Below are 26,975 nucleotides of genomic sequence, written 5' to 3' on the forward strand. Positions count from 1 at the left end.
GTCTCTCTCTCTCTCTCTCTCTCTCTCTCTCTCTCTCTCTCTCTCTCTCTCTCTCTCTCTCTCTCTCTCTCTCTCTCTCTCTCTCTCTCTCTCTCTCTCTCTCTCTCTATTTCTCTCTCTCTCACACACACACAGTGCTAAAGCTGCTGAAGATGGCAACAGGAATGAGAGCTCTGTTGGATACAGTGGTCCAAGCCCTGCCTCAGGTACAGTGCGTGCGTTCACACACACACACACGCACGCACACACACACACACAAACACACACACACACACACACACACACACACACACACACACACACACACACACACACACACACACACACACACACACACACACACACAAACACACGCACACAAACACACATTCCAAGAGAGAGAAAGTTGGCCAGTCTCAGTCAATAGTATGGGCCATACTTCTCTTTCTCTGTTGGCCTGCAGGCAACTCTAATAGATGAGTCATTCATGCCACTGACTGGTAGAATGGCGCGTGCACACACACACACACACACATGCTTTGTCTTGTTTTCACTTTCAGCACCATGGAGAGTACCCAGACTCCCACTGAGACCAAGTGTGATAGACACACTGAGCACTTCTTAAACCAGTCTGTAGTTCATTTGGTGTTAAAATGTCCACAGAGCCAGGCAGTTTTTAGGTCATCGGAGTGTCAAAAGCATTCCAGTGCACTGAGAGTTCAACTCTTTAGAAAATTCCCAGAATACCTCTTCTCTCTAGTAATGTCTATAGAGGAATATCTGAGGGAGTTGCATGCATGCTGGAGGGACTCTAAGGCTCTCTTCAACCTTACAGCTGATGGCCGTACTCTGGCTGTGATGCAGGATGCGGCAAAATTTGGCCTTGACCACATGCCGGCGTTTGATTCGACAATCATTCCCCCTTATAGTGTCCCCCGACGAGGCCCTGAGGCAGGATACCAGGTGCCCTCACCCGCAATGTCAGGTCACAAATGACCTTCTTTATAAGGCCTATGGCACGACAGCACGGATGGGTCGTATTGGCAATTCACGTTCGCATCTTATGCTCGCCCTATCCACTTCCCTGCAGCGGCCCGAAGTGGACGCATCCACCATCAGCCTCGGCGATGCCTCACTGCAGGCTTAATGTTGAGGGAACCTGGGCGTTTGATGTCCATTCTCGTTCAGATTGCTCTACAGGTGCTTGAGAGAACTGTCCAGGCCAATCGCACTAGGCCCTATTGCCATGGAGAGACGAGTCATACTTGACGAGAGGTGTGCCCATGGGCTCTCTTCCATTTCGGCACAAACTCGTCACGACTGATGCCTGCCTCTCCGGATGGGGCGCAGTGTGGCAGAGCAGGACAGTACAGGGGCAATGGTCTGCTCAGGACTGCACGGAGCATGCCAATGTGCTTGAGCTACTGGCTTTGCACCTAGCACTCAAGCACTTCCTGCCATATCTGAAGGGCAAGCATGTGCTTGTCCGGTCGGACAACACTGCAGCGGTTTTTCATATAAACCATCAAGGGAGCACCAGGTCCGCATGGTTACTGTAGGTGTCCCAGGCTCTTCTAACATTGGCAGCCCCACGCCTGACCAGCCTACGAGCAGCGTATTTACTGGAAGATCAGAATCAGGTCGCGGACTTCCTCTCCCATCGCAGGCCTCCACCAGGAGAGTGGCGGCTTTATCCAGAGGTGGTGCACAACATTTGGGGTCTCTTCGGCAGAGCAGAGGTGTACCTCTTTGCCTCGAAGGAGTCAGCCCACTGCCCACTCTGTTTCTCCTTAATGGAGACGACCAGCCCTCTGGGTCAGGATGTTCTGGTCCATGAATGGCCGGACAGCCTTCTCTATGCCTTCCCACCGCTTTTCAGGTGGCTAAAAGATCACAAAATCTGCCTACCGGCACCTCTCAAAGTCTCTGCTACAACAGGTTAAACCTAGTTGGTTTGATTTGTACAAAACCCATAAAAACTAAGCTGACCTAATCGTCTGCTGGCTCCAGCTACACATTTGACCTACAGACGTTAGAGTAGCATCGATCTTCTCATCTTATTCTCAGTAGGAATGCTAAATATTTCCCAAAATGTCAAACTATTCCTTTAAAGAAAAACAGTTGTCCAGACAAACAAGTTAGGTGGTTTGCAGCCTCATTCTTGGACGTGCAGGCACACAGGCTGACCCATTGACCATCAAAAGTAAGATGAAGCAAACAGAGGGAAACAGGTGGTGTGGGGAAAGGAGGACACACAGAGGTGAGGGAGAACAGATTCCTTGTCTTTCTTTGCTATTGATCCCCCTCTCATTAACACTGAGCCCTTTGCTCTATCCCAAGGGCACCAGGAGGAGGTAATTAAAACTAGGGCTAATTAAACAATTGCAGGAGGTCTCTCCATGTGTGTATGGGTGTGTGTGCATATCCAGTTAATGAAAGGGTGAGAGTGAAACAGTTACACCTGGCAAGAGATTATCCTGAGCTGACATCATACTATATTTCACTCTGAAAATGAAATGGCAAGCTTCCAACATTTCTTCATTACATCACATAGGATATTGAAGACAGTATTGGTATTTCAGCAAAGGCTTCGGGATAAAGCTGAACAAAGGAACAGGCAAATACGTCGCTATTGGTATAAGAAGCCAAAGAATATGGATAATGCCATTGTGGCACACAGGGACAGATATATGCTAGCATAATAATTCATGAGCTTATAGACATGATATGAATACTTCGAAAGATCCACAAATAGTTTATATATTTAATAGGCCATGACAGGACATGGAGCTAAATAATGAGGGATCCATATACTTACAATAAATGGATGAGTAAGCTTGATAGCTCATTGACATGTTAGGAGGGATGCATTTTCATGCCCTGTCTTTACAAAGATGCAGTGACACAAAGTCATTTAAGCCACAAGCGTCCTCCATTATCCTCTCCTCCCCAATTGATGCGAAAATGGCTGCAACACGCCGTTCACTAACACTAATAGCCTACATCATGTTGGTGCTTAAGTCAAGCCAGTTGTTTTATCTCGTCTCCGGTAATAGCTGAGAAACCACCAGAATATCTTTAGACAGATGTGAACAGAGATGCCCCTATATGAAAAAATAAATATTTAGCTTTAAATAAGATGGTAGATGTAACGTCTGCTGTGGCAAAAAATGCTAGCTTTCCATTGAAATCAATATTTTGTGCAAAAGTATTGATTTATTTAGTAAGTAGATGTGCAATAAGTTGGATAATGTGTAGTGAGCAGGTCATTGTTGCAAATGAAACCCCTTCAGGGTGATTCAAGTCCTGCGTCACCCTGTTGTGGTTCCATTCGCTCGCTCTACATTATCTCTCAGATAAATATCTGCATAGAAAGCACCCTTAAATCCTAGTGAAACTTCTCAAACGTGCATTCATTCTTATCCTGGGTCCCACATAGACTCGAGTCATTGTGAAGCACAGATTGTTAAGTACACCAAGCACCATAGCATTAAATTGGAGATATACTTGAGGCAAACCCCAGAACAGTCACATTTAGAGTTATTACAGCACTCCAAATGAAAGGTTGTATGGCAATTACTCCCATTATTTCAGTCCAAAGGGGCTCATCAGACTGTGCTGCATGTAATGGGAGAGTATTTGTCTTCATCAAAAGTAGTATTTTTGGACTGTAGATGCTGCTAAATACTTCTATTATATATTCTATTACTACTATTATATGTATGCTGAAATTTTGTTTTGTTTTCAGCACCTCCTGCAACTCTTTCGTTAGGTGTAGAATTGACCTGCTAACTGTAAGGAGGATAGATGGATAGATAGATAGATAGATAGATAGATAGATAGATAGATAGATAGATAGATAGATAGATAGATAGATAGACACATACATACATACATACATACATACATACATACATACATCTGTAACACCATAGGCTAACCGTAGCATCTAGTGTTTCATTGAGTGCCGCCATGGCAGAGGGAACAAAGCTCCTACAATAGAATGCCGGTCTCCAGGCCAGGGATCTGTATCTACAGCCAGACGGATGCAGATTTCCTGGGGTCATGTGCATTGGTGTGAGCTCTGTGTGTAAAGGAGACAGGCAGACAGGCCCAGGTGAATCATATCAAGAAATTTACTAATATAAAAATAAAAGCATATTCGCATTGACATAAACAAAGACCCAACCCTAACCTTTCTTTTGCTAGAAATGGCATTCCTCAACTGAGAGTAACCTAAATTCAGTCACACTCTTTAGACTTTACTGGGAGCTTTCTCTCTAAACTATGGATTATTGTTAAAACTTTTCTTTTCCCCATCATTTTCTTCTATATATAGGCATCATTGTAGAGCTAGCTGCATCGAATGGAAATAAAAAAAAACTCTGCCACAAGTATCTCAACATAATCTATTTTATTGCAGTGCATCTTGCAGTTTCTTTTGAATAAGCTTTGTCATTGTCATAATGTTGATGCATTCCTAAAGCAAACCCTACAAAGTAAACAGCAGGTTTAAAGTTTATTTTTCCTGAAAAAAACAGGTGGAGTGATGTAAACATCTCTTTAGAATACAGAGTGTAATTACAGTAACTATTTGTCAGTGCATTCCCTCATTCCCAGTGGAGCAGTGTTGTTAGAGGAGTGCTAACAACAGTGAATAGGGGACTGGCTTTTGTATCCCTGTAATGGGACTAGATTTTGCCCTCAGTGTTTGCTGCACAACATCCTCATCACCATTAAGTTGTGGTAACAGACGGCTCTTTTGTGGTGGAACAGAGCCAAGTCCCAAACACAAACATTCACAGCAATATCATGAGGTTCAGTTGTACCGTAGTCTCAGAGGAAGTTTGCAAAATTGAGCAGGATATGGGAGCAGCATGCTAGAACCAAGTTGGAGTCCTATGCAACATTTTTCATTCACTCTCTTTACACCTTGTATTTGATTTCCTGCTAATTACCCCAAAGGCAGTGTTGAAAACGTGGTTGAATTACTATTTAATAGCTGATTAGCCATAATGCTGTTTAGGTAGTACTTTTTTGTTGCAGATGTTAGAATGCTGCCAAATTGTTTCTAACACGTGCGCAGTAAGATGTTCTCCTTTGTGTGTGTGTGTGTGTGTGTGTGTGTGTGTGTGTGTGTGTGTGTGCGTGTGTGCGTGTGTGCGTGTGTGCATGTGTGCGTGTGTGTGTGTGTGTGTGTGTGTGTGTGTGTGTGTGTGTGTTGCGTTGCAGGTGGGTAACCTGGGTCTGCTTTTCATGCTGCTGTTTTTCATCTACGCCGCCTTAGGAGTAGAGCTATTTGGAGAACTTGGTAAGTGCTCATGACAACCAGTCGCGATGCAACAAAAGATTATGTCTCGACATGTGCACTTTAAATATAAACAATGTTAGGCAAATTATACAGTAGTACAAAATATTTGGTGTTTTTTTAACTACAAATCCATGTATTCATTCCATGATCTTTGGTAACTTACAGATAAGAACCTTCTAAAGACTCAAGAGAACCCATGCTGTCATATGATTGTCAAACAACATTTAAAGACAAGATCACATTTGATACGCTGATGATCATTTATTGTGAAAAACTATTTTCATATTTGGACCAATATAATGGGGTAGATTATAAAAATGTTTTGAGTTTTTGGTAGAGTTTCCTTTTACAATATAATGGTTAAACTTTGGAGAAATGTGTATAATCTGGCATTTAACATTACAAATGTCGTAATGTACATAAACTCATCCACTCATTCCACTAGTTGGATTAATCATCACACATAGAGTATATGTGGGATTGTTGATATGAGGGGATTATCCACACATTGTCCACACAGCATCACTGTAGGTGTAAGGCTATTTAAAAAAAAAAAACATACGTCAATGTCTGGCCCAGTGGGTGAATAATGTTGTGGCAGTTTTGGTGCACTCGTTAAAGTAAACTCTGGGTTTGCGCATAAAAAAATGAGGACTCGTGTTAACTTCATTATGAAAATCTCCATCCTTTATTCCTTTTCATCAGCTCTCCCTCCTGCAGTCACAAAGCCATTAGGGAATCAACCCACTCTCCAGTATTTTTGATACATAAGTACTGTCCTAAAATATCCACATTGAAGTCTGAAGATACATCTTCTGAACTGTCACATTTCCCTTGTGTGCTGCAGCTGCAGCCCTTGGCAATGTTGCTTTTTGTTGGAGTTTGGCAGGAGAAAGGATTAGTGGCAAATGCAAGTGTCGCTTTCTTGAGGCCATTCCAGAGATTATCTTCGGAAATAAGCTCAAAGACAAAGAGAGTGTTTGGTCACATTGCTACTGATTTGATAACAGACTGTGTCTACACTGAGCTGGCTTGTTTGGACCCTCATCCAGGCAGCTTAGTGACAAAAAATGGTGCATGCCTTTGCAGTATCTGGGCGCAATGGCATGTGAAATGTTGAAATTCACAAGTCTCTTCTTCTTGTGTTGTCTCTACCACCTTCCTGTTCCACTTTCCCTTTCTCTTTATCTTCTCGCCTCTTCCTTATCTGTGACCCGATAACGTATTCTCTTCCTCGATCCATCCACCCATCTAACTCTCACCCCCAGTTTGCAATGAAGACTACCCATGTGAGGGTATGAGTCGTCACGCTACTTTTGAGAACTTTGGCATGGCCTTCCTTACCTTGTTTCAAGTCTCCACGGGCGACAACTGGAATGGCATCATGAAGGTACAAAGTTACTTACTTGGTATTTGTGTTTTTAAAAGAAGGAAAAACAGAAATAAGGAACTAAATAAAAGAGTGAAGAGATGGTTTGAGCGAGATATGAGACAAACTTCTCCTCTGTAACTGTTCTACCTATTAACTTCAGACAATGTCCGGATCCGATTCTTTGGAATTAATCTTTCACACATGTAGCACACAACAGGAGATTGTTCTTTTCAGATCCGTTCTCACTTACTGGAAGCACTCCATTTGGTTTAGCCAAGGGGTTGTGCCTGGGTAGAGCATGCAGGAGGCAGTACATGAAGCATATTATAGTAAGCCCAGTTCAGACCAAAGATTTGCAATGAGTCGAGTTGAAACTTGCAACCACTTGCAACGTGCAGGTCTGCAACGTTCTGGAACCTGCCTGTTCAGACCAAGGAGACAAGGTGAGACAAGGTGAGGAAAGGTGAGATGAGGTGGGACAAGGTGGGACGAGGGGAGACGGGTTATCTTCTCCATAGCACGCTTTTCTGTATTTCTGTTCTAACATCCGACTTTTTTCTCTTTTTTTCGTAGCTGGATATAATTTGTAGCATTATGAAATATAAATGAGGACAGAAATAGTGAGATACTTGTTACAACTGCATTTGTAGTTGTGATGAAAAGGCAAAAATACTGTTTTATTTCCCTGATTCACTGCTTTGTTCTGGATTACTCCCTCTACTTATTCATTGTATTGCTCGCTTCACCCTCTTTCTTTCCATCTCTTTTTCCCCTCTCTCACACGCTCGTTGAGCCTCTGATTGATTGATTAGCTGTTGAAACAGGTGATGTGTATTACTTTCTAAAACAAGCTGCCTGCGATTTGACAGCTGGGTAGATTCGCAACGAGAAGGGTCAGTTCACACTGCTGCAACTTTCTCCTGCAACGTTCTATTTCAACAGTTTTGTTGCATTGCGAATCTTTGGTCTGAACTGGGCTTTAAACCACAGATCTCTGGCCGTTCTTTGAATTTAAAGGTAAAGTCTGTTTGATGCCCAATCCGACTGATCCGGACATTTTCATCATTCAGCTTCTCTGTGTAGTATCTAGATAAGTTGAGGGTTGGAGTGCATGTGTGAAAGCGGCTTATGTCTCTCTTCCATTCTAGTGATACTCACTGATATAAAGTAAATGTGCTGGCTCAGCACAAAAACAGAGATTTCCTTACTGATGTGTGGGGGAGTGACTGTGCCTCATTGCACACACCCACACACAAACACACACACACACACACACACACACACACACACACACACACACACACACACACACACACACACACACACACACACACACACCAATTTACCCTGAACACACATCTGCAGTACTACCACCAGCAGCTATCACTACTCCTCCGCACACCTAGGCTGCAAAGGCAATAGAGATTATGCTGGAGCGTGTCGTCGGGCGTGGGCCATTAAACACACACTGGATACAGGTAGTGTGGATGGTAACGGCCCATGAAGCAAAGCAGCGGGCCACAGATGCTACATGTACATCTCAGAGTAAATCTCTGTCATTTTAGCTGTCAAATTACCCTCTGGTCCGTGAGACAGGTAGACCTACTTTGGTTTAGTGAGAGACAGGTGAGGCAGAGTGGTTATTAGCTGTGCAATGAAGATAGGGAAAAGAGGAAATAATGAGGGAGAGGAGGATAGGTGAGAAGGCAGTGGGGAGAAAAGTGTGCATCAGCGATCTGTAATAAGAGGGATGACGAGCGGATGGGAAGGGCATTAAAAGAAGTGACCAGTTATCCTGCTTTCTTTCCCCTGGAGGGTGAATTACAGCAAAAATGATATAAGGGCAGGGTAGAGGAGCATGTGCGTGAGTAAGTGGGGGATTTGGAGGGAGAAAGAACAAAAATATGTAAAGAAATAAGATAGAAAAGGAGTGAAGTCAGAAAAGGGAGATGTTGTGTGAAGGAACACAGTGTGTAAATGTCATGCCAAATTAGATAGAAAAAAAACCCAGCTTCAGCTCAGAGGCCTAAAATTGTTATGTGTGGTCACAGCCGGGGTGAGATATGTGTACTTCCTCCAGAAAACACTTGTCACTTTGGTTCTGCTCTGACTGAACTCCGCTGAGTGTTGAGTGCTGAGTGCATGTTAACCAGAGTGGAAAACCACTAGAATAATGCTACAGAGGGGGAAAAAAGGTTCCTGTTGCTTTGCAAGCAAAACAATTAAGTGTGTGATGATTATACAAGTTGTCATGAATACAAAGAGCCTTGTTAACATGAGCTGCATTTCATATTTTTTATGTGAATGAAAACCAATTGCAATACGATGGTGGTGTGGCTGATCCTCACAGAAAAACATCTGTATAGGTTGATTGTCAGGCAGCTTAATTCAACCCATATTTATGTTTGTTGTTAGGCGATCTCTAGTGGCCAATGAGGAAGTAAGGTCACATTATAGCCCCAAATTAAGGAAGAAGGTCAGGATGTTGGATTGGTCAAACAAACGCAGCACTTTTACCCAAAAGAACTGTCCGTGTCCAGTGTGAAACCTAATGTCAACGTTGACTTTTTTTAAGGTTAATCAACTTTAGTTACACATTAAGTCTGTAATGTATCCCAAAAGCAATTTCAGTCAAAACACACTGTAATGTAGTTTGTATGTGTCTCATTTTAAGCCAATCCATGATCATTTTTGTCTCCTCTAATCCAAACGCTAACAAGCGCTGTTGCCCAAACTTAACCGGAGAGTTATTTTTCACAACATTAAACATATTTTTAAAACTGCAACTGTTTCACAACGTTAAATAGCATGATAAATGCCAGTCATATTTGTTGTTTTAGGAGTCACCGACAAACAACCTAGTGTGTTTAGGTATGAGTATGTGTTGCAGATCACAGATTTAGATCTTGGCTTTTCTTCTCTGCATGTTTGCCACTATTATTGGTGAAAATGAACATGACATTTTTCAATGTTGAATGCATGTTCAGGTGATCATGTAATTTTATATAACAGATGGGAATCAAGCAATCTGATTGGTTGTTAGCCATTGTAACCATTTTTTAAAAGCAATAGCCCACTTCAGGCTGTGATATGTTGGGATTATATCGTGGCTAAGGGGCGTTCATCAGGCCGAACCACGCCTCTTAGCCATGGTATAATCCCAACATACCACAGCCCATCGTGAGCTATTGCTTAAAGGTCCACTTTCTTGTACCTTCACAAAGCTATATCCAAAAAAAGTGATGACTTAACAATTTCGTCTCTTGGACGTCCGCTTCTACACTGCCATTCTTCCTCTGCTCCTAGTCAACCCTGTCCTGACTTTTTTCTTTATCTTCTGCCTTTATGACACCAGGACACTTTGCGGGAATGTCCACCGGACCATGGCACAGATGTGGACTATGCCTGCAATCCTAGCCTTCAGTTTATATCGCCCATGTACTTTGTCTCCTTCGTGCTCACCGCCCAGTTCGTGCTCATCAATGTGGTGGTGGCCGTGCTGATGAAGCACCTGGACGACTCCAATAAGGAGGCCCAAGAGGAGGCGGAGATGGATGCAGAAATTGAGCTGGAACTGGCCCAGGGCACCCTCTGTTGCATGGGCGCTCCCGGCTGCGGGGGTGGGAGAGTGGAGAAAGGACTAGTCACTGCTGGACCTGGAGGCACTTCAGGGGGAAAGGACAGAGGAGAGAGGGGAGAAGGAATGCGGAGGATGCGGCATTCGGCCGGCAGTTCGCACTTGGGAGCATACAACTCTCATGACTCGAGCCGGACACTGTACTCACCAGCACAAGTGAGTATATGTGTGTATTTCTGTGTGTGTGAGAGGGAGTGCGAGTTTGCTTATATTTGTTTCCTAATAGTGTGAAAGGTTTGTTTTGCATGTGAGTGTGTGGGTGGGGGTGGGCCTGTGTATTTGTGTCTGTAAGTGAGGATGCCTCGAGCCGGAATCAGGCATATCAGGCTTTTTTTTAATTATGGATCCATTTTGCTGCTCAAATATCAGATCATAATTCATTTAGATCCATTTCTGATCATATTTTATAATTTTATCCCAGATGTAAGCCAGCTGTACCTCAGCTGTAATGCTTCGCTGTGGTCCTTTCAAAAAGTGGAACCATTGCAGTCTTAATGGATGCCCAGTGTGCACTTGGCAGCAGTGTTAGGTAGATAAATAGATCAGACACGGTATCAGCAGTTACTGGATAATTACCCATTTGGATCAGTATCTGGGGCAGATGGGTAACAGAGAAAACCCTACTTTTAAGTATTTTTTCGTGTTTCTCTAGCTGCCTGTCAGTATCAGTGCATTAGTTCATGCAGAGAGAATTACATATTCCACTCACAAACTGGAGGAATACAAAAGAGGCCAATAATATGGCAATCATTTCTGTATAGTGTTTGAAAGGTGCTGACATGGCAGAGAGTAGAGAACCATTGCTCTGTTTCTTATTGACTGACTGCTACATTGTGTGATTAGTCATTTTATCTCTTTGTATAATTTATTTATACTGGAGCACAAAAAAAGGCAGATAAAAGGAAAGAGATACTATGTTGTTTATTCACATAAAAACATTGGGCTAAAATTAAAGGTATTTTCTAAAATGAAACCAAAACACTTAAGTGATATCAGGCAAATTAGAGGCAAGGCAAGGCTGCACTTTTTGAAAGTTTTGTCTCCCTTTACTGTAGTCAGAGCAACCCATGTTGTCATCAAGGAGAGATAAGCAACTTCAATCACTTTCTCAATTAAGCTTTCAGTGCTCACACGAGACTACGGAGGCTTGCACACACACAGGTTCCACTTTTACAATGATCATTTCACTGCCTACATCTCTGTGTGAGTGTAGACTCTACTCGCAGTCTGACAGCAGCAGAGACACACACTTCCATTTTGAAATCACTAATGATAGTCTGAGATATCAGCACAGAAACACATAAAGATGAGTCATCGGCTGCCAGAAAGAGTCTCACCTTTGTAGAGCTAAAGTTGGCTACATTAAGTCATTTTTAGCACAGTGCGTCAAAGGAACTTAATACAAAAGAGGGAGAACACACTGGCAGCTTCCTACCCCCTCTCTTTATCCCCCCCTCATTCTCTCTCTCTGAAGTGATGCAATAAGGGATGTGGCAGACCGATGCAATGTATTCAGAGCACAGCACGGGGGGGGGGGGGGGGGGGGGGGGCTCATGTAAGGACCCAAACAGTGACATCTTTTTGCTGTGGTGCTTAAGAGGTTGTGAATCTCCACATATTGTCATACAATTACCAGTAGCTTGTCCAGCGAATATACTATGGGACTTTGGGACACTATCTTTAGAAAGAGAAATATTGGTTTTAGAGCCCCACTGATATGGGATTTTTCAAGAGCAAGACTGACACCAATACCAGTTTTAGTGAGGGAAAATCACTGATTACTGATATGGCAATAAAGTGTTTTTTTATTTTTAAATAATCTGGAATGACAATAGACTTTCTTTATGTGTATTTTGCACTGTTTTATACTCATATGACTATAAAAATGTACTCATACGAATGCTTTCTTTAATAACTTTAAAAAAGAATACGTTCATATTTTTATACATTATACATACAATGTATTACCTTGTCAAGCAATTCTATAAATGACCACTGAGAAAATAAAGAATAAATAAATTCATGAATAAATAGCTAAATAGTAGCTCACCATTTAAATAAAGAATAAATAAAATATAAAATAAATACCATTTCTAAATCATCAAAAATGTTTTCATATCGGAAAACATATACCCATAGATAATGAACTGGCCTGGCTCTAATTGGTTTTATGAAGTCGAATTGCTTTAGTCATCGATAAAATTGATGTTTACAGACTCAAAGAGTGCTGATACATCAGATGAGTCTTAATGACAGAGACTTCAAGAGCTCAGGAATGATTGCAATTAGTGTATTCTAAAATGTGGCATTGTACACACTAAAAGAGTCATTTCAACTACGCTGAAACACTGGTAATGTATTGCACAGGGACTAGAGGCGACACTGTAGGAAGTCGACAAACACGGAGGGCGAGAGAGTTAGGGGAGGAGAGATAATAGCTGAGCTGGTAACAGTCAGATAGATGCAGTAATTAATTTCAGCTCGCTCCTCTCTCTCTCTATCAACTTCCATTCCCTGTAGAATGGCCCTATTGTTGTCCACTAATACAGTTATTAATGGAGGCCAGCACCTATGCCACCCCAGTCAGTCAAACATTATTTTATATCAAGCTCTCCACCCACACAGAATATTGGGACTGCCTGTGTGAAGGAGAAAAAATGTTTTTTAGAAATGCATGTATTAAAAGAGCTGGATACGGCAGAGTCAGCCTTACAAAGACAGGCATTGTGCCAAAAAATGGCTCTGCAACACTGTTTCATAAGCCAGCGTGATGTATGTGTATTTATAATGCTGCTAGTACAGTAACCTATCTCTTGAATTCCTATAGCCCCCCCTTATTTTCAAAAGCAAACAGTGGTTGCAATATAACAGTTTGAGTCAGAAATTTGTGTTTGCATAAGATATCTATGTATAGTCCTGTAAGCGGTGTTGTAGAAATATGTTGGTAAAATAGATTTGTGTGGGGATTGAAGAGGAGTGACCTCGTTTCACAGCATCTTTTGGGATATATCTGCTGATGTAATACAGTTATTTGGCTGTTATGAATGTGATACAGGCACAATGCATTTCATGTATTGTGAAATACAGCCCCCTGCCAAGAAACACAGAAATCTTTTTTAAAAGTAGTTTCCTTTTTCTGTCTGTATCGTTTCCTTCTCTGGTGAGATTCAAGCAAAGAGTGATCATTGAAGTCACAGGAAAAGCCTTGACTGATTCCATCTAAATTGCTTTAAACCTAATAATACCCAGAGCACAAAGCAAATGCTTAAATCTTAAATTGTTTTAACAAGGTATTGAACCGCCTAATTGAGGCGATATATCAAATGTAATTGCGCCGCTTTCAGTCTCAGTAAAATTATGTGTTACTTGGCTAATGAGGGTTTGGAGTCATACTATTGAAGAGCCTTTTTTCCCCAAAAAGTGTTTAGCCCTGAAGACCAACAAAGTATGAGTGTGGGATTTGTTGTGCTTCATTTGTACATGATTTCTGACACAGAGAACATGTTTGAATTTTATAAATGAAGGCTGAGGTGATGGGAAATCTGTTTGTGAATATGCTCATGAGTGATTGTGTGCATTTGTGTGTAAATACATAGTATAAAAGCATACCTGCGTGTGCACACAGACACTTTTAAAACCCTTACGATGGTGTATGCATTTCCCTGCGTGTTCTTTGTCCGCGCATGTCCGCATGTGCACATGTTTGCACCTGCGTGCAATACTGGTCTGCTGGCCTGCGTCCCGTGTGTATGTGTCCGTGCGTGTATGTGTATGTGTGTTCCAGGAGAGCCAATGGCTGGACAGCGTATCCCTCCTGATCAAGGACACATTGGAGGGGGAGATGCTGATGATCGACAACCTCTCCGGTTCTGTCTTCCACCACTATTCCTCTCCTCCACCTATCTGCAAAGATTGCAAGGGCCACCCACAAGAGGTACCACCATGAACACACATATACACCTACAGTATATCTGCAATACACACATACACATATACCTGATGAGGGCAGTAGTCCCAGATATTAAATCCATCCTCAGACATCCATTTTTTGGGGGGGATAAACATTTGGCTGACATGGCCCATCCACAGTACTATAAATAGATGCATACATTTTTAACATGATCATTTTTAGTCTACCCACTGAGGTTCACTGCTCCAACCTGGAGGCTCATATTCATCAAACATGTCAGAATCAGTTCCTATAAGTTTCACTAGTATTAAAAATACTCCGACCTCAGAATGTGAAACCGATTTATAAAGAAACTACCCCAGTGTGGCCAATTTAGCAACTGTGCCACTAGACTTGGACACTTTTATGACCGTTTTATAAATAATGAGCCCAGCAACAAATCTAGTGATGATCTTTTGGGCAAATGTTATACTTCCTCCTGAAGAGAGTTGCAGGTGGAATCTGCAGTCCTCCTTGCTCTCTGCTGTTACTGCTGTTCTTTGGCTTGACAGTTGCTTCAGTGAGTGGGAGAGAGCAGCAATTTCAGTCGACCACACAGCAGCCAGATTTGAACTATAAACTGACTGCAGTCGTAGTAACCGTAGTGTATTTGAAAATGCTGCGGTTCAGTTGATGTGTTTCGACGACGCATCTTCCCAAGGGCTACGCTCATAATTTAGCAAAACCAGGCTCATCCGGTCTAGTTTTGTTATCGTGTTTAGTGGTTAGGAGAGGACCAGCTCAAATGGACTCATGAAGTCACAGATTTGAGGACCCCAAATCAGTTGTTATACCTGCAGTTTCTTGTTGTCAAATAAATGTAAATTTGATAGATTTTGTTGATGGAACAATTACAAAAAAACATCACATTTACATGGTGGTACTTATCCATAGTCATTGTATTACCTGCAATAGATGGTGGTTGGCAGATGTGAAAGCTAAGCCAAAACATATGTTATCCATCTAAAACAGGCCTTTCTGAAAAACAATATCAATTTAAGTGTATGCTATATTTACAATATTCCATAGGTAATGCACTCATAAGTACCTCATACAACCCCACTTCAAAAAGCTGAATCATTCCTTTTATGTATAAAACGTTTTGACTCCATTCTGAGAAATATAGCTTCATTATGCCTGATTCCTTGCTCTGAGATGCTTGGTAAACATGGTCCCAGGTGTTGGATGAAAATAAACTTGAGGAACATTTTGAAATAAATTCCCACTGGATGCAAGCACCAAATAGCCATGGAGGTAGAAACATGTGACTGAAAGACAGCTACCTTCCTTACATATGTACACATGTGCAAATATATACAGTAAACATTATACGTATATATCAGTATACGCCAACATTATACACACACATACAGACACTAGGGGATTAACCAGTGTGTGGAAAAACACAATGGTGCCTGCATCAACTATGTGAACAAGTGAATAATAAAACTCAGTAATTCTGAAACTCTAAACACACACAAACTTACATATACATGACACACACACAATGCTGTTTGGGAGCACATTACTTGCATGCAGATTTGCAGCAGGGACACACAGAGCACTAACATGGACGTGCGCACGCACGGGGCTTCATTCATCACACAACGCTGTTTGAATGCTTCATGCTTTATAAAGCATGTCAACTTTTTTATGTGCTATTGTTTTACAGTGCAACAGGGAATTTCAGCCCTTGATTAAATGCAATACCGACACTAGATGATGTCAGCTTTCCATATGTGCAGAAATGTAAATTAATGAGGCCCATTGCATGCATACTCACATGCAACCATTCCTGATATGCATGCATTCACGCACGCAAGCACCAATACTCTCCTTTACTTATGCCTGTATTTTGGGGTATTTTGTACACGGATCCTGCAAAAAACGCACTCACAAACATACTGTTGTGTGCCAATGTTGTCCATCACAATGACAAAGTGCAGCGGGTCAGCTCAGAAGAAGCAATAGCTGGGCTCAACACCTCCTCACCTGTCAGTCCTGCTTTCTGCCTGTCTGCAGACGCTGTCAAACCATCAATCTTTCCTCCCTCTTTTACATGCTTCCTCTTCCCATCTATCCCTCCACTCCTCTGGCTGTCCCTCTATCACTTTACAGTATCTGATCCTGTACTGTTCTTTAATTTCCAAGGTTCTTTAACCATCAGGCTTGGGAGGCTCTGTGTGTGTGTGTGTGACAGTGGTAATATTCATCAAGTAACTGCCTAATAAGGACTTGAGAGGTACTGACTGCAGTTGTGTCTGCATTGAACAGTTCAATGGAGAAGTGAAGGCTTTTGCCATTTATTCAGATGCTAGCATAAACAGGCACTTCTTCAGCGTATATGAGTGGTCCACACACCATCCTTTATCTAACACTGTTTTTGGAAGGGCTTCATCTCGATAGGTGGCATCAGGGTTTCAGAAGCTATTCTGAAAGTATAATTCTTAAAGGTCACATATTATGCACATTTTCAGGTTTGTTCTTATATTTTGGGTTGCTACTAGAACATATATACATGCCTTAATGTTCAAAAAACACATTTTAACCTACTGTTTGTATGAATATATCTATTTTGTATTCACCCTTCTGCCTGAAACGATCAGTTTTAGCGCCTGAATATTTAAGCCCCCCCTCATAAAATAATCCCAGTCTGCTCTGATTGGTCAGCGTTTATGCATTTCCGCATATGTGCTTCCAGTGTCTCTGCACCATCATTGAATCCAGGGAATGACTGTAGTGGCACTTTCTACCTATACATACACTAGTATAGTTGTGACATAACAACTGTACAGAAGTCCTCGTTTAAAGACATAGCTTCTGAATATGGGCTGTGGGCATTTTTTTGTGGATTGAGCGTTTTGATACTTTCACAGTATTTATGTAGCACTTCAACCTGCTTTTTAATTAAAAAGGCATGGAAATCGCACTTTTTACAATATGGGACATATAAAAGCTAACTAAACAGGCAGAGTGCTAAACAGTATCATAAATGGCATTTTCCCGGCAAACAATATCCCATGATGATACTGCATAATGACTGGACTCTTTTTTTGTTTTTGTTTTTCTATTGGGTAGATGTGTATGTATGTTGTGTGTTGTGCTATTGATAAGTAACAAAAAATATTACATTGATGCAACTATGACAAACATTACAATACTTACCAAACCACCTATGTGTAGGATTTTTTTTAAATTACGGTGATTACTGGTAGTATGAAATATACAGCAAGGAGGAGTTGTGCCTGTTTATGAACCTGTGTGCTAATTATCATCAGACTGTGCTTGCATTTGTTTGCTATGTTTATCATAAATTATTGCATACGCTTACCATGTCCTCGCATGAGCCATGCGATGTAATCATGAGATATAAATCATGCTTATTTTCTCGCTCAGTCACACAGTCTTCTCCTCTCATTGCCTCCCGCCCGAGCTGAATAAAACAATGCTTCGCCCTTCGCTCTGATGCTGCAGTGGACACTTTCGATTGGTTCTTTGCCCTGAGTCCCCTCATGAAGCCTTCAATATCTCTGCTGTTACCTTGGAAGCTACTGTGTAACTCCTCCTGTACCCAATGTGCCTTTTCATTGTCCCTGGAGGCACAGCCAAGAATAAAGAAAGAGAAAGGCTGGAGTTTCCATGACCTGCCAATAAATGTACCAACCGATGACCCTCGGGGACCCTTTTTGAAGCAATTTACAACCCAACTCTGTGCCAGAGCAAATCAGCAGATACGGTACTGTCACAAAGTGGCGTTAGGGAGGGCAGATATATGAGATGAAACAGAAAGAGTGCTAAGTGCTCCTTTAAATTAATGAGTCACATTGCTGTGCTTCTGCTGTGCTTCCTTGCCTCATCCCACCTCTCTCTCTCTCTCTCTCTCTCTCTCTCTCTCCCTCATTCTCTCTCTCTCTCTTTCTTTCTTGTTCTCTCCTTGGGCAATGGTAATTTACTGCTGCATATCAGCCATGAATCCTTCTCTATGAGCCTCTTTCTTTCTCACCTAAGGGCACGTGTTAATATATCACTAAAAGACTTCACGCCATTGGATTTCACTGGGCCCTTTTTAAGTACCCTTCCTAATGCTTCTCTCTTGCTATTTATTGCTTTGTCTCTTTAAAGACAACCTTGCTTGAGCGCATCATGGCACCCCCCTGAACCCTGGAATTCCAACTCCAACTCACTGTTTGCAGTATGTTTGGAAATTGTGCACCAAAAAAGGGCTGCAAGGGGCAGGGCAGAGCTCACAGGAGGCTCATGCGGCGATCATTTAAAACCAATTTAATAGCCAAATAGGCTGAGTTACCTGATGAAACTTACTTAGCTGGAGCTAATGTTGGAACAAATGAGAGAGAGAGGGGTAATTCTTTTCAATTATTCTGTGTTTGGTAATGTGTCTTCAGGATTGCTGTAAATGTGCGAGAGAACAAAAAAACGTACATACAGCAAAAACATTTAAGTGTACAGTTGTGTTTGAAAACATACCCAGTAGCTATAGGCAACCCTGTTGAGGTTCTGGTGCAGCTACAACTTCCCTCCTAATAGGGGGAAAACATTTTTTGCATCGCTTACATGGCTTACATTTACATGCAGAGACTGCAGGTGCACACACAAAAAGATCCACCTGCTGTGTGCGCACTGCTCGAATATTCGCCTCTCGCCTCTCATTCAGCTTCTCTCTTCACAATTTTTCGGGGGCACTGGGAAATATTTGTATAATGAATGATGACAAAGCAATATTGTTACTTCTTGAAAATCTCTCACCCTGCTCTCTTTACAGACAGGCGCCACGGCATTTTGGCCACTTTGAATTGTCAGCATCTGGTGAAGCGTATCGAAACTTGGCGGAGGTTTTACCTATCTTGTCTGTGTAGCCCATATCGGCCTCTTAAGTGATACTGTAGAAACAAAGGAATCACGAGAGACATCTTTTAAACATTGTTGCTGATCCTTTTATAAATGTAATATCTATGTACACAAGGATGTAAGATACTGATATTGTGGTTGTTGTGATCCCTAGAGTAAATGACACATTATGTTTAGCACTGGTGAGACCACAGTCTGTTAATTAATTAAAGTCTGAAACATTTGCTGTTCCTATTCCCTAACCCATCCTGTTTTAAGACGTGAATAACAGAGGTACATTTTTGCAAAACAGATCAGGATGGCAGAGATTGAGCAGGCATCGCTGAAGTCAGAGCAACTATCGGACAAGTCCTCGTCCCCGGCCCTGCCAGATGACCTGAGCCTGGACGAACATACTGCCTACCAGCTGCTGGCACGAGAGGGCAAGGTGGGTATGGTGGGAAGGGGAGATTAGCATCTACACTTCTGAAAAAAAGGCACCTATCCTTTAAACTCCAACAGTTTCTGGGTGTTTTTTTGCTCCTGACACATTTTTACTCACTGTGGGCTAATTTTGCACCCCTATGGAAACAGCACAATCATGGCTGATGTACTAGTATATTGAACGGTATAATATAATTGTAATGCTATAAAACATAATCAAAAGAGAGCAATGCAAGTTGAATTTCTTTGAAAATGTATTTTACAAAAATAAAAATAAAAGAAATCGATGATTACAACAATTTCCTAGTGCCAAAGTGTTACCAATATTGGAAAATGAAAATGGTGGCTCCACATGCTAATCGTCTCAAAGTATTTACATTTTTACAACCTCTAATTAGGACCTGTCTCTTCGCTCTGCTCTGTGTAAACAGTCGGCAGTTCACTCAGAGTCCACAGAATTCTTGTCACGTGACTTTTGATCTTCTCTCATTTTGACAGAATTTGAAATACGACATGTAGAATAAAGTGATTTTGAATAAATATCGCTTTTCAGATTTGGTAACTTTTCTTGATGGAAGTGTAGATTTAGTGTTTTTAAAAATAAAATAAAAATAAAAACATGACAACCTTATTTCTAACTAATGTGGGAATAATTTCTGAGGCCAAAATGAAATACAGTATGTAGAAATTATAATTCATATTTTTTACACAGATTTTACCTGTAAGAAAAATTGGATCCAAGCTTTGATCAGTGGGTAAATTTACCGAGATAGTTGAAGAGGCACAAACATCCAAAAAGTACTGGGTGCCAGATAAAAAAATGTACAAAGATGTCATTGTATTTCAAACAGTATTTGGTCTTTACACCTTCATATAAAGATCCAAATAAAGTAAATGCGATCCTAGTAAAAACTAGCATATAGTGAATAGTGAATAGTGAATGTTTCTACTTTAATGTCAGTCCCTGGGTTATATTTGTTGGCCCGTATACCTGCTTGTCATCTTTATACAGAACTTTGAGGCCAAAGAAGATCCAACTTCATGCCAGTATAACTTTTTTCTGTACTAAAAAAAAAAAGCTTTAGAGAAATAAAAAGCTGCAGTGACCAATATAATACCAATTGCACCATAAATTCACTGTGGTTAATTTCTAGTATGCCTCTCTACTTTGTACTTGACATGTACAGTATACCGGCATGTCCTAATCCCCTGAAGAGGAGAAGCACAAACAATAGAAGAGGCTCATAGATTTGTTTTTTATAATCATTCCAGGAAGCACAAAACAAATGACCATAATAAAATCTTTTTCATGGCTATGCTATAGGCTCTCTTGTGAAATACATATATAAACCGTAGGTTCCCTAGGGCCATTTATATCTTTCTCTCTGTGTATCAGTGGTAACTATCTTGTCTTTGAGGAGTCCACACTCTTCTCATGAATAAAACTGACTCTCCGTATTTGCTATCCCGGGTGGCTCTCATGCCTCCCTCTTGCACCCATTTTCCCCCTGTCGACTTTATCTTTCCCGCTTCTCCTTTCTCAGTGGTACCCCTCTGGTAATTGCACACCTTTTCTGCACCTCCCTCTATCCCCTCTATCTCCATCCCATATCATCCGTCCTTCTTGGATATCCTCCACTGTAATAGGGTAATGCTCCTTGGTTCTGGTTATCCAGATAAGCCTGCAGTGACCAAGCATGTCTGTGAGCCACTGCTCATTAGAGGAGGGAGGGAAAGAAAGGGATAGAGAAAGAGGGAAAGGCAGAAGGTGAGAAAAGATCTAAGGTTAGGGATTTCATTTGTCAAACATTGTTTGGTAAATAAGTGTGTGTGCGTGTGTGTGTGCGTGTGTGTGTGTGCGTGTGCGTGTGTGTGTGTGCGTGTGTCTGTGTGTGTGCCAATGTTGTTGGAAGGGCGGCTGTTCAGGGGCTAGGACTGAATGACTCAGAGATGCAATACAGTAGTGGAAGCACAAAAGCATATACGTGCATAAACATGCACAGATTATTCTGCAGGCCCTACATGATGGTAATTAAAATGTACGGGGTAGAAGTTTATAAAGCTGAACCCCTGCCTTAATTTACCTCCTGCTTCCCGCTCCCAGCTGTTGCAGCCACCACACACACTGAACAAACATTTATTGTTACAATATATAACATTAACATGACAATTACAGACTCTTTTGGCTCATAATCAGTCCTCACCCCTTCACTAGCAATTAAAAGCCAGAGGGTTGATGTGAGCAATTTCCAGCACATAATTCTTTCTCGTTTTTGTTTTTTAACCTATCCCTACTTGTGAAATGTATCTTGTTGTTGTTGTTTTTAATTAAACTGGGGAAAATGCACACACACTTCTTGATTAATCTATCCTGGAGATTTATTGTCAACGACTTTCCCTACAATGTCAGATCATCTGTTCTCTCCCAGGGAAGATGCAGCAGTGACTCCCGCAGCTCTGAGGAAGCTGGAGGTGGAGGAGGAGGAGGGAGTCATGTAGGAGGCCACCAGACTCAGACTGTGGTGCAGAGTCAGGTGCAGGGGTTGGGCCAACCCTGCTGGGCTCTCAGCACTGGCATTGAGGTGGAGACTGCACTACAGGAGACACACAAACCACATATGTGTAGCCCTGGTGAGTAAAGCCAGATGAGGTATAGTCACTGCACTACCAGGCTGATTTCTAAGTTATTAATGATTAATAGACTCAAATATGTACTAGTTAAATTCCACTTTCATTTCTTGCTGTTTTTTTGCGGCCTTCATTATATGCAGTAAGGTATTAGGTCAATTTGACACCTGAAAAACACAATATGGACAAGAAATGATATGGTTTTGTTAAACCAGAGTGATTTTCACATATTGTGAATTGTCTTCACAAAGAGAGGATTTAAGGAGAGATTATTTAGGTCCAGAAATCATCTCAACAATGAGGAAGAGAGCATGCAAGGGACACAAGGGAAATGATTTGCATCTGCATCTGTGCAGATCCGCAATCGGAGCGATGTATTACTTTGTTTTATTCAATTGACCCACACTACAAATAAAACAACATGTATCTAAAAATCTGTCAGTGTAACACTTGGTGCTTTTACCCACCGCCCTGCAAAGCAACAACAAAGGAAGCATTTCGAAGCATATGTCTAGACTGAGATAGAGATTCACTCACGGCACCCACCTGACTTAATAGTTTGCCTATTTAAGTGCTGTTGATTCTAAATATTATATATATATATACTATGTACATACATAAACATGTACTAGGCAATACACATTGCATCAGAATTGATTGACATCAGAATAGAAATGGAAAGAGTGTATTCCCTCTTCAAGGTGGTGTTTCCAGCAGCAGCAACAAAGAAAGTAACAAAGAAGGAGGAGGAGGAGCCAGTGGCATTTCTCCTCTCTTCCATCTGCCTGCAGAGTTCTTCCACCCTGCAGGAGCAGTCATCCCGGCACCTCCCCGCAGTAGGAGCCTACGGTTGTCGAGGGGCCTTAGGCTGACATCCCCAGACTCCTGGGCTTCACTCCGCTCCCCAGGAGCTCATAGCAAGATGCTCTGTACACAGGTAGGAGGAGGGGAGGAGAGGGCTAAAACACAGTCAAATACAAACATTTTCTTATATGAACTCCGTTTTCATATAAGAAAGGACAGTTTTCCTTTCACACATGTCGCACACAACAGGTGATTTCCCATGTCAGATGCGTTCACACTTACTGGAAATACTCTGGTTTTGGCATGATGTGAGTACACCACGTCATGTCGTGGTTCATGATTTGGTCATAAACAACTGAGTCTCTTGCCATTCCTTCAATTTGTCTGACAATTTCAGTGTCGGCCCTTACCAACAGAAGGTCCAGAATCTCATTGTCTCTCAAGTAAGACATTTTCTTTGCCGTAGTTTTGTAAATCACCTTCTTCACCTTTGATTATTTTCTCCCGGTTTTGTATGAGCTGCAAGATAGAAACGTCATCGACACGCCCAGTCGCTCGCTGTGAATTGTCTGCACAATTAGCTGCTCTTTTCACACGTAGATCATTTCAAGTTAACAGTGTATGTGTGAAAGGGGCAAAGGTTTAGGTTTGACGATAAGTGGACAGAGATAGTAAGGTTTTATTGGAGTAGAGGCTTGAGCAAATCGATAGATGTTAATGGCGAGGCAAAAAAAGTATACACATACTATACATCAGCTGGTGATATATTAAATTATTAATACCTTTCTCCCTTCCTTCTGTCTTCAGTACCCTTCCCGGAGCGACTCATCCCTTGCTACAGGCAGCTCTGAGGGCAGCCTCCAGACCACCCTGGAAGAGGGACTGAGCTTCAGCATCTCTCCATCACAAAACTTGGAGTTGCCGACAGCTCCCTTACCACTTGTGTGCCCGCTCCTGCTGCCTGAAGACAGCACTGCCATTTCCTCCCCAGTCCAGACCCTGAGACCAAGGCCAACCCCCTCATCGGCCCTCACCCTCCAGGCCACCAGGGGCCACCAGCGGAGCCAGAGCAGTGGTCGAGGTAGCACCAGCCCAGGCTACACCCGTGACGACTCCATTGACCCTTCGGACGAGGACCTGGGCATAGGTATTGGATCGTCAATTGGTGGCTGTGGCTCCAGCCAAGCGGGCAACAGTGAGCACTTGTCAGAGACACTGAGCAGCTTGTCGCTGACATCTCTGCTGTCGCCCAGCTCCCTAGTGTACCCTGGAGGGGCAGTGAAGAAGTGCAACAGCACAGGCAGCCTGGACCAAGGGGGGATGCTGCTTTCATCCCGGGGCAGGGAGGGCCGCAGAGAGATTCTGGGCTTGGAGCTTATGGATCCCCAAGGCTTCTTGGCCAACCCCTGGACAGGGGTATTAGTTGATACAAGAAGAGAAGGAAAGGGGGAAATAGGAGATGGCGAGCAAGGGTTCAAAGGGAAGAGCTCAAGCCAAACAACAGTAGGGCCTTGTCGGAAAAACAGATGAAACCTACTATTCACTCTTTCTTTGTCTCTCCATTCCTTGGATCGAAACCCATAGCTATCCCTCTCACTCTCTCTGCTTCCATCAGTGAGAGAGAGGTTTGATGACAAATGATGTCCTGTATTCTGAAACCAAACCCTCATCTTGCCCCCTCAACCCATTTCTATACATATGTGACAAGCCGTTGTCCTATTTTGTGCTACCTAGAGGAGTGGTCTTGGTTATAGCCTGCTGGTGAAGAAGTGCCCTACAGAGTTAAGACCCAAGATCTGAAGATAGATCCTTAAACCCTATTATGGGCTGTACCTGTAGAAGAGGACATGGAAGGTTCTGTTCACATTGGAAGACCAGGATGCCCATTCATATCAGGGAGTCATTAAGAGCAGAGACAAAAGAGCGTAAACTCAATGACAGAAGAAAGAGTCTTGTCGTTGTGGTTTCCTTTTCCCCGTGTCAGCCTGGGTTCACTGTGGGTGATGCAAAAATAGAAGCACCCAAACTGAAGCAGCTACCCATGCCAACAGAGACTGTTTCGATGGGTTTGCGTCTCAGAGGCAGTGCAGCAAGTAAGTGGGAGGAGGCACGGAAATGGTGGAATATATTAAAGCGGAAGGAAGGCTGGGAAAGGAGAAGGCAGGTCATTTGTTTGGCTGGGAAACCAGAAAGCGGATCTAATGTCCATCTGTTCTGGCAGACGGAAACAACAGGTCCTACTCACTCTGGCACAGGACCTTCTGCTGAGTTCAGAGTAAAATGCAAGGTGGAGAAGAGTTCAAGAGTGTGTGCCCATGGAGTGTGTGTAAGAGAGCACAGGCTCAGGTATCCAAGGCATGAATTAAATCATTCTCATCCCGTCACCATACCTCTGTATTTTAGAAAAAAAACAGAAGATGGGTATTGACTGATCAAAGCTCTGTGCCTCTGTCAAATTGGTCTTGAGTGGCAGTGGAAAATGAAAGAAATTGACGGATTGCAGAGGTATAACCTTGCATGGAGTGATTCGTGAAATTGGTTATTTTTTTTCTTTCTATCTCCAGCATCCCTTACTCGCACAAATGAAGAAATGAAAGCGAGCTGAGACGGATGGAGCTTTACGAACCCCTTCAGAAGAAACAATGTGTGCATGGGGCAGCCTTGTGTGCACGAAAAAAATGGTTCACAGCTACTTAATAAAGTGAGACTTCAAGCACACTCCTTTTGACACCACCTCCTCTCACCATGCTTAAGGATTTGTGAGACCTGTGAGTTGCGAGGAACATTGACTGCATGATGGAATTGCATTTAACCAAGATTTTTTTTATCTATATACAGAAGTGTATCAAGATGTCAATGTTGGGTGATAACCATGTGATTTCTATTCCACTATTTTTGTAGAAAAGAGAATAGGCACGTGCAAGTGTTGCATTTACTTTGTCCCTATTGCAGTTAACCCGTATGATCTCTTTGACATTGTTGTCTAGGACTTTTTGTCTGCCAGTGGCTTCCAGTTTTATAACATTTTTTAAGGTTCGGACGGTGTATAAAACAACAAAGCAAAAAATTTCAAACAAACTTTGAGCGCTGAAGTGATAGTTCCCTCCAGCACATTTCTCTTTGGGAACACCGGTTTCCTTGTGGATTTTTCTTTTTTCAAACGTTTGGATTCCCAGAGGACAACTAGAGATGGGAACAGCCATATTCACTCAGCACATGGGGATCATTTTCGCTCACAGAAATTACTTGCTGCACACAGGGAACTTTGTTTGTTTTTAGCCTCCTATGCTTAAAAAATTAAAGAAAAAAGAAAAGAAAAAGGCATTATCCATCTCTATGAAAGCTTTAATTTGACAGATACACCACAACATATCGATTATGGACACATTAGTGTTCCTTTAGCATGGTTCTGGGATTGCAATACAGTATTTTCTTTTCTTGAAATGACACCCTGATGCACTCAGCTTCTCTTCCCCATCCCTTCACACATACAGTATGTTGTAGCAACCCTTTCACACACACCATAGTTTGATATCAAGAGTTGACACTGTAACAATGAACAAAACTTTGCATCTTTTAATGCAAGCTTCTGCTACTTGATTAATTGCTCCATGCAGAAAAGGAGATCCTCATCTTTAAGCCTGATTTCTAGAGGTAGACTGTTGTATCCCTAGTGTTTCGATCATTACCTTCTTTTTTTTTAAATCTCTCAAAAAGAATGAGGTGATGTGAGAAAATCAAAGGGTTTGACCTTTTTTATCATGCAAAATCACTTTGATGACTATGTTTTATCACATGGTGTTGGGTATTGATGAGTGATAGTACAGACAGTTGTATGTGTGTGCGTGTGTGTGTGTGTGTGTGTGTGTGTATGCTTGTGCGTGTGTGTTTATGACTTCAGGTGAAGTGATTGCCTTTTCCTGAAGTGTCCTGTTTGTCAATGAGGATACCTAAGATTAAAGGTTGAAGAAGGAAAACATGAAGCAACCAAGGGCTGTTTTAGCTT

General features: G+C 42.1%; 1 protein-coding gene across 1 annotated transcript in view; it reads left to right on the forward strand.

Moving 5' to 3' along the window:
* Positions 1 to 24,769, forward strand: part of LOC310959777 (voltage-dependent T-type calcium channel subunit alpha-1I-like) — a gene marked incomplete at its 3' end in the record, with an annotated part of 80,122 nt that extends 55,353 nt beyond the window's left edge. Inside the window, exons 27-36 of the mRNA XM_083931235.1 lie at positions 136 to 206; positions 5,212 to 5,290; positions 6,559 to 6,680; positions 10,018 to 10,455; positions 14,084 to 14,233; positions 19,407 to 19,541; positions 21,967 to 22,168; positions 22,867 to 23,102; positions 23,777 to 24,385; positions 24,704 to 24,769. Coding sequence (XP_083787361.1) covers positions 136 to 206; positions 5,212 to 5,290; positions 6,559 to 6,680; positions 10,018 to 10,455; positions 14,084 to 14,233; positions 19,407 to 19,541; positions 21,967 to 22,168; positions 22,867 to 23,102; positions 23,777 to 24,385; positions 24,704 to 24,769 — 2,108 coding nt within the window. The remainder of the gene's footprint in view (positions 1 to 135; positions 207 to 5,211; positions 5,291 to 6,558; positions 6,681 to 10,017; positions 10,456 to 14,083; positions 14,234 to 19,406; positions 19,542 to 21,966; positions 22,169 to 22,866; positions 23,103 to 23,776; positions 24,386 to 24,703) is intronic.
* Positions 24,770 to 26,975: the final 2,206 nt, after the last annotated feature.

Source organism: Echiichthys vipera (genome assembly GCF_963691815.1).
Source record: "Echiichthys vipera genome assembly, chromosome: 17".
Taxonomy (NCBI): Eukaryota; Metazoa; Chordata; class Actinopteri; order Perciformes; family Trachinidae; genus Echiichthys; species Echiichthys vipera.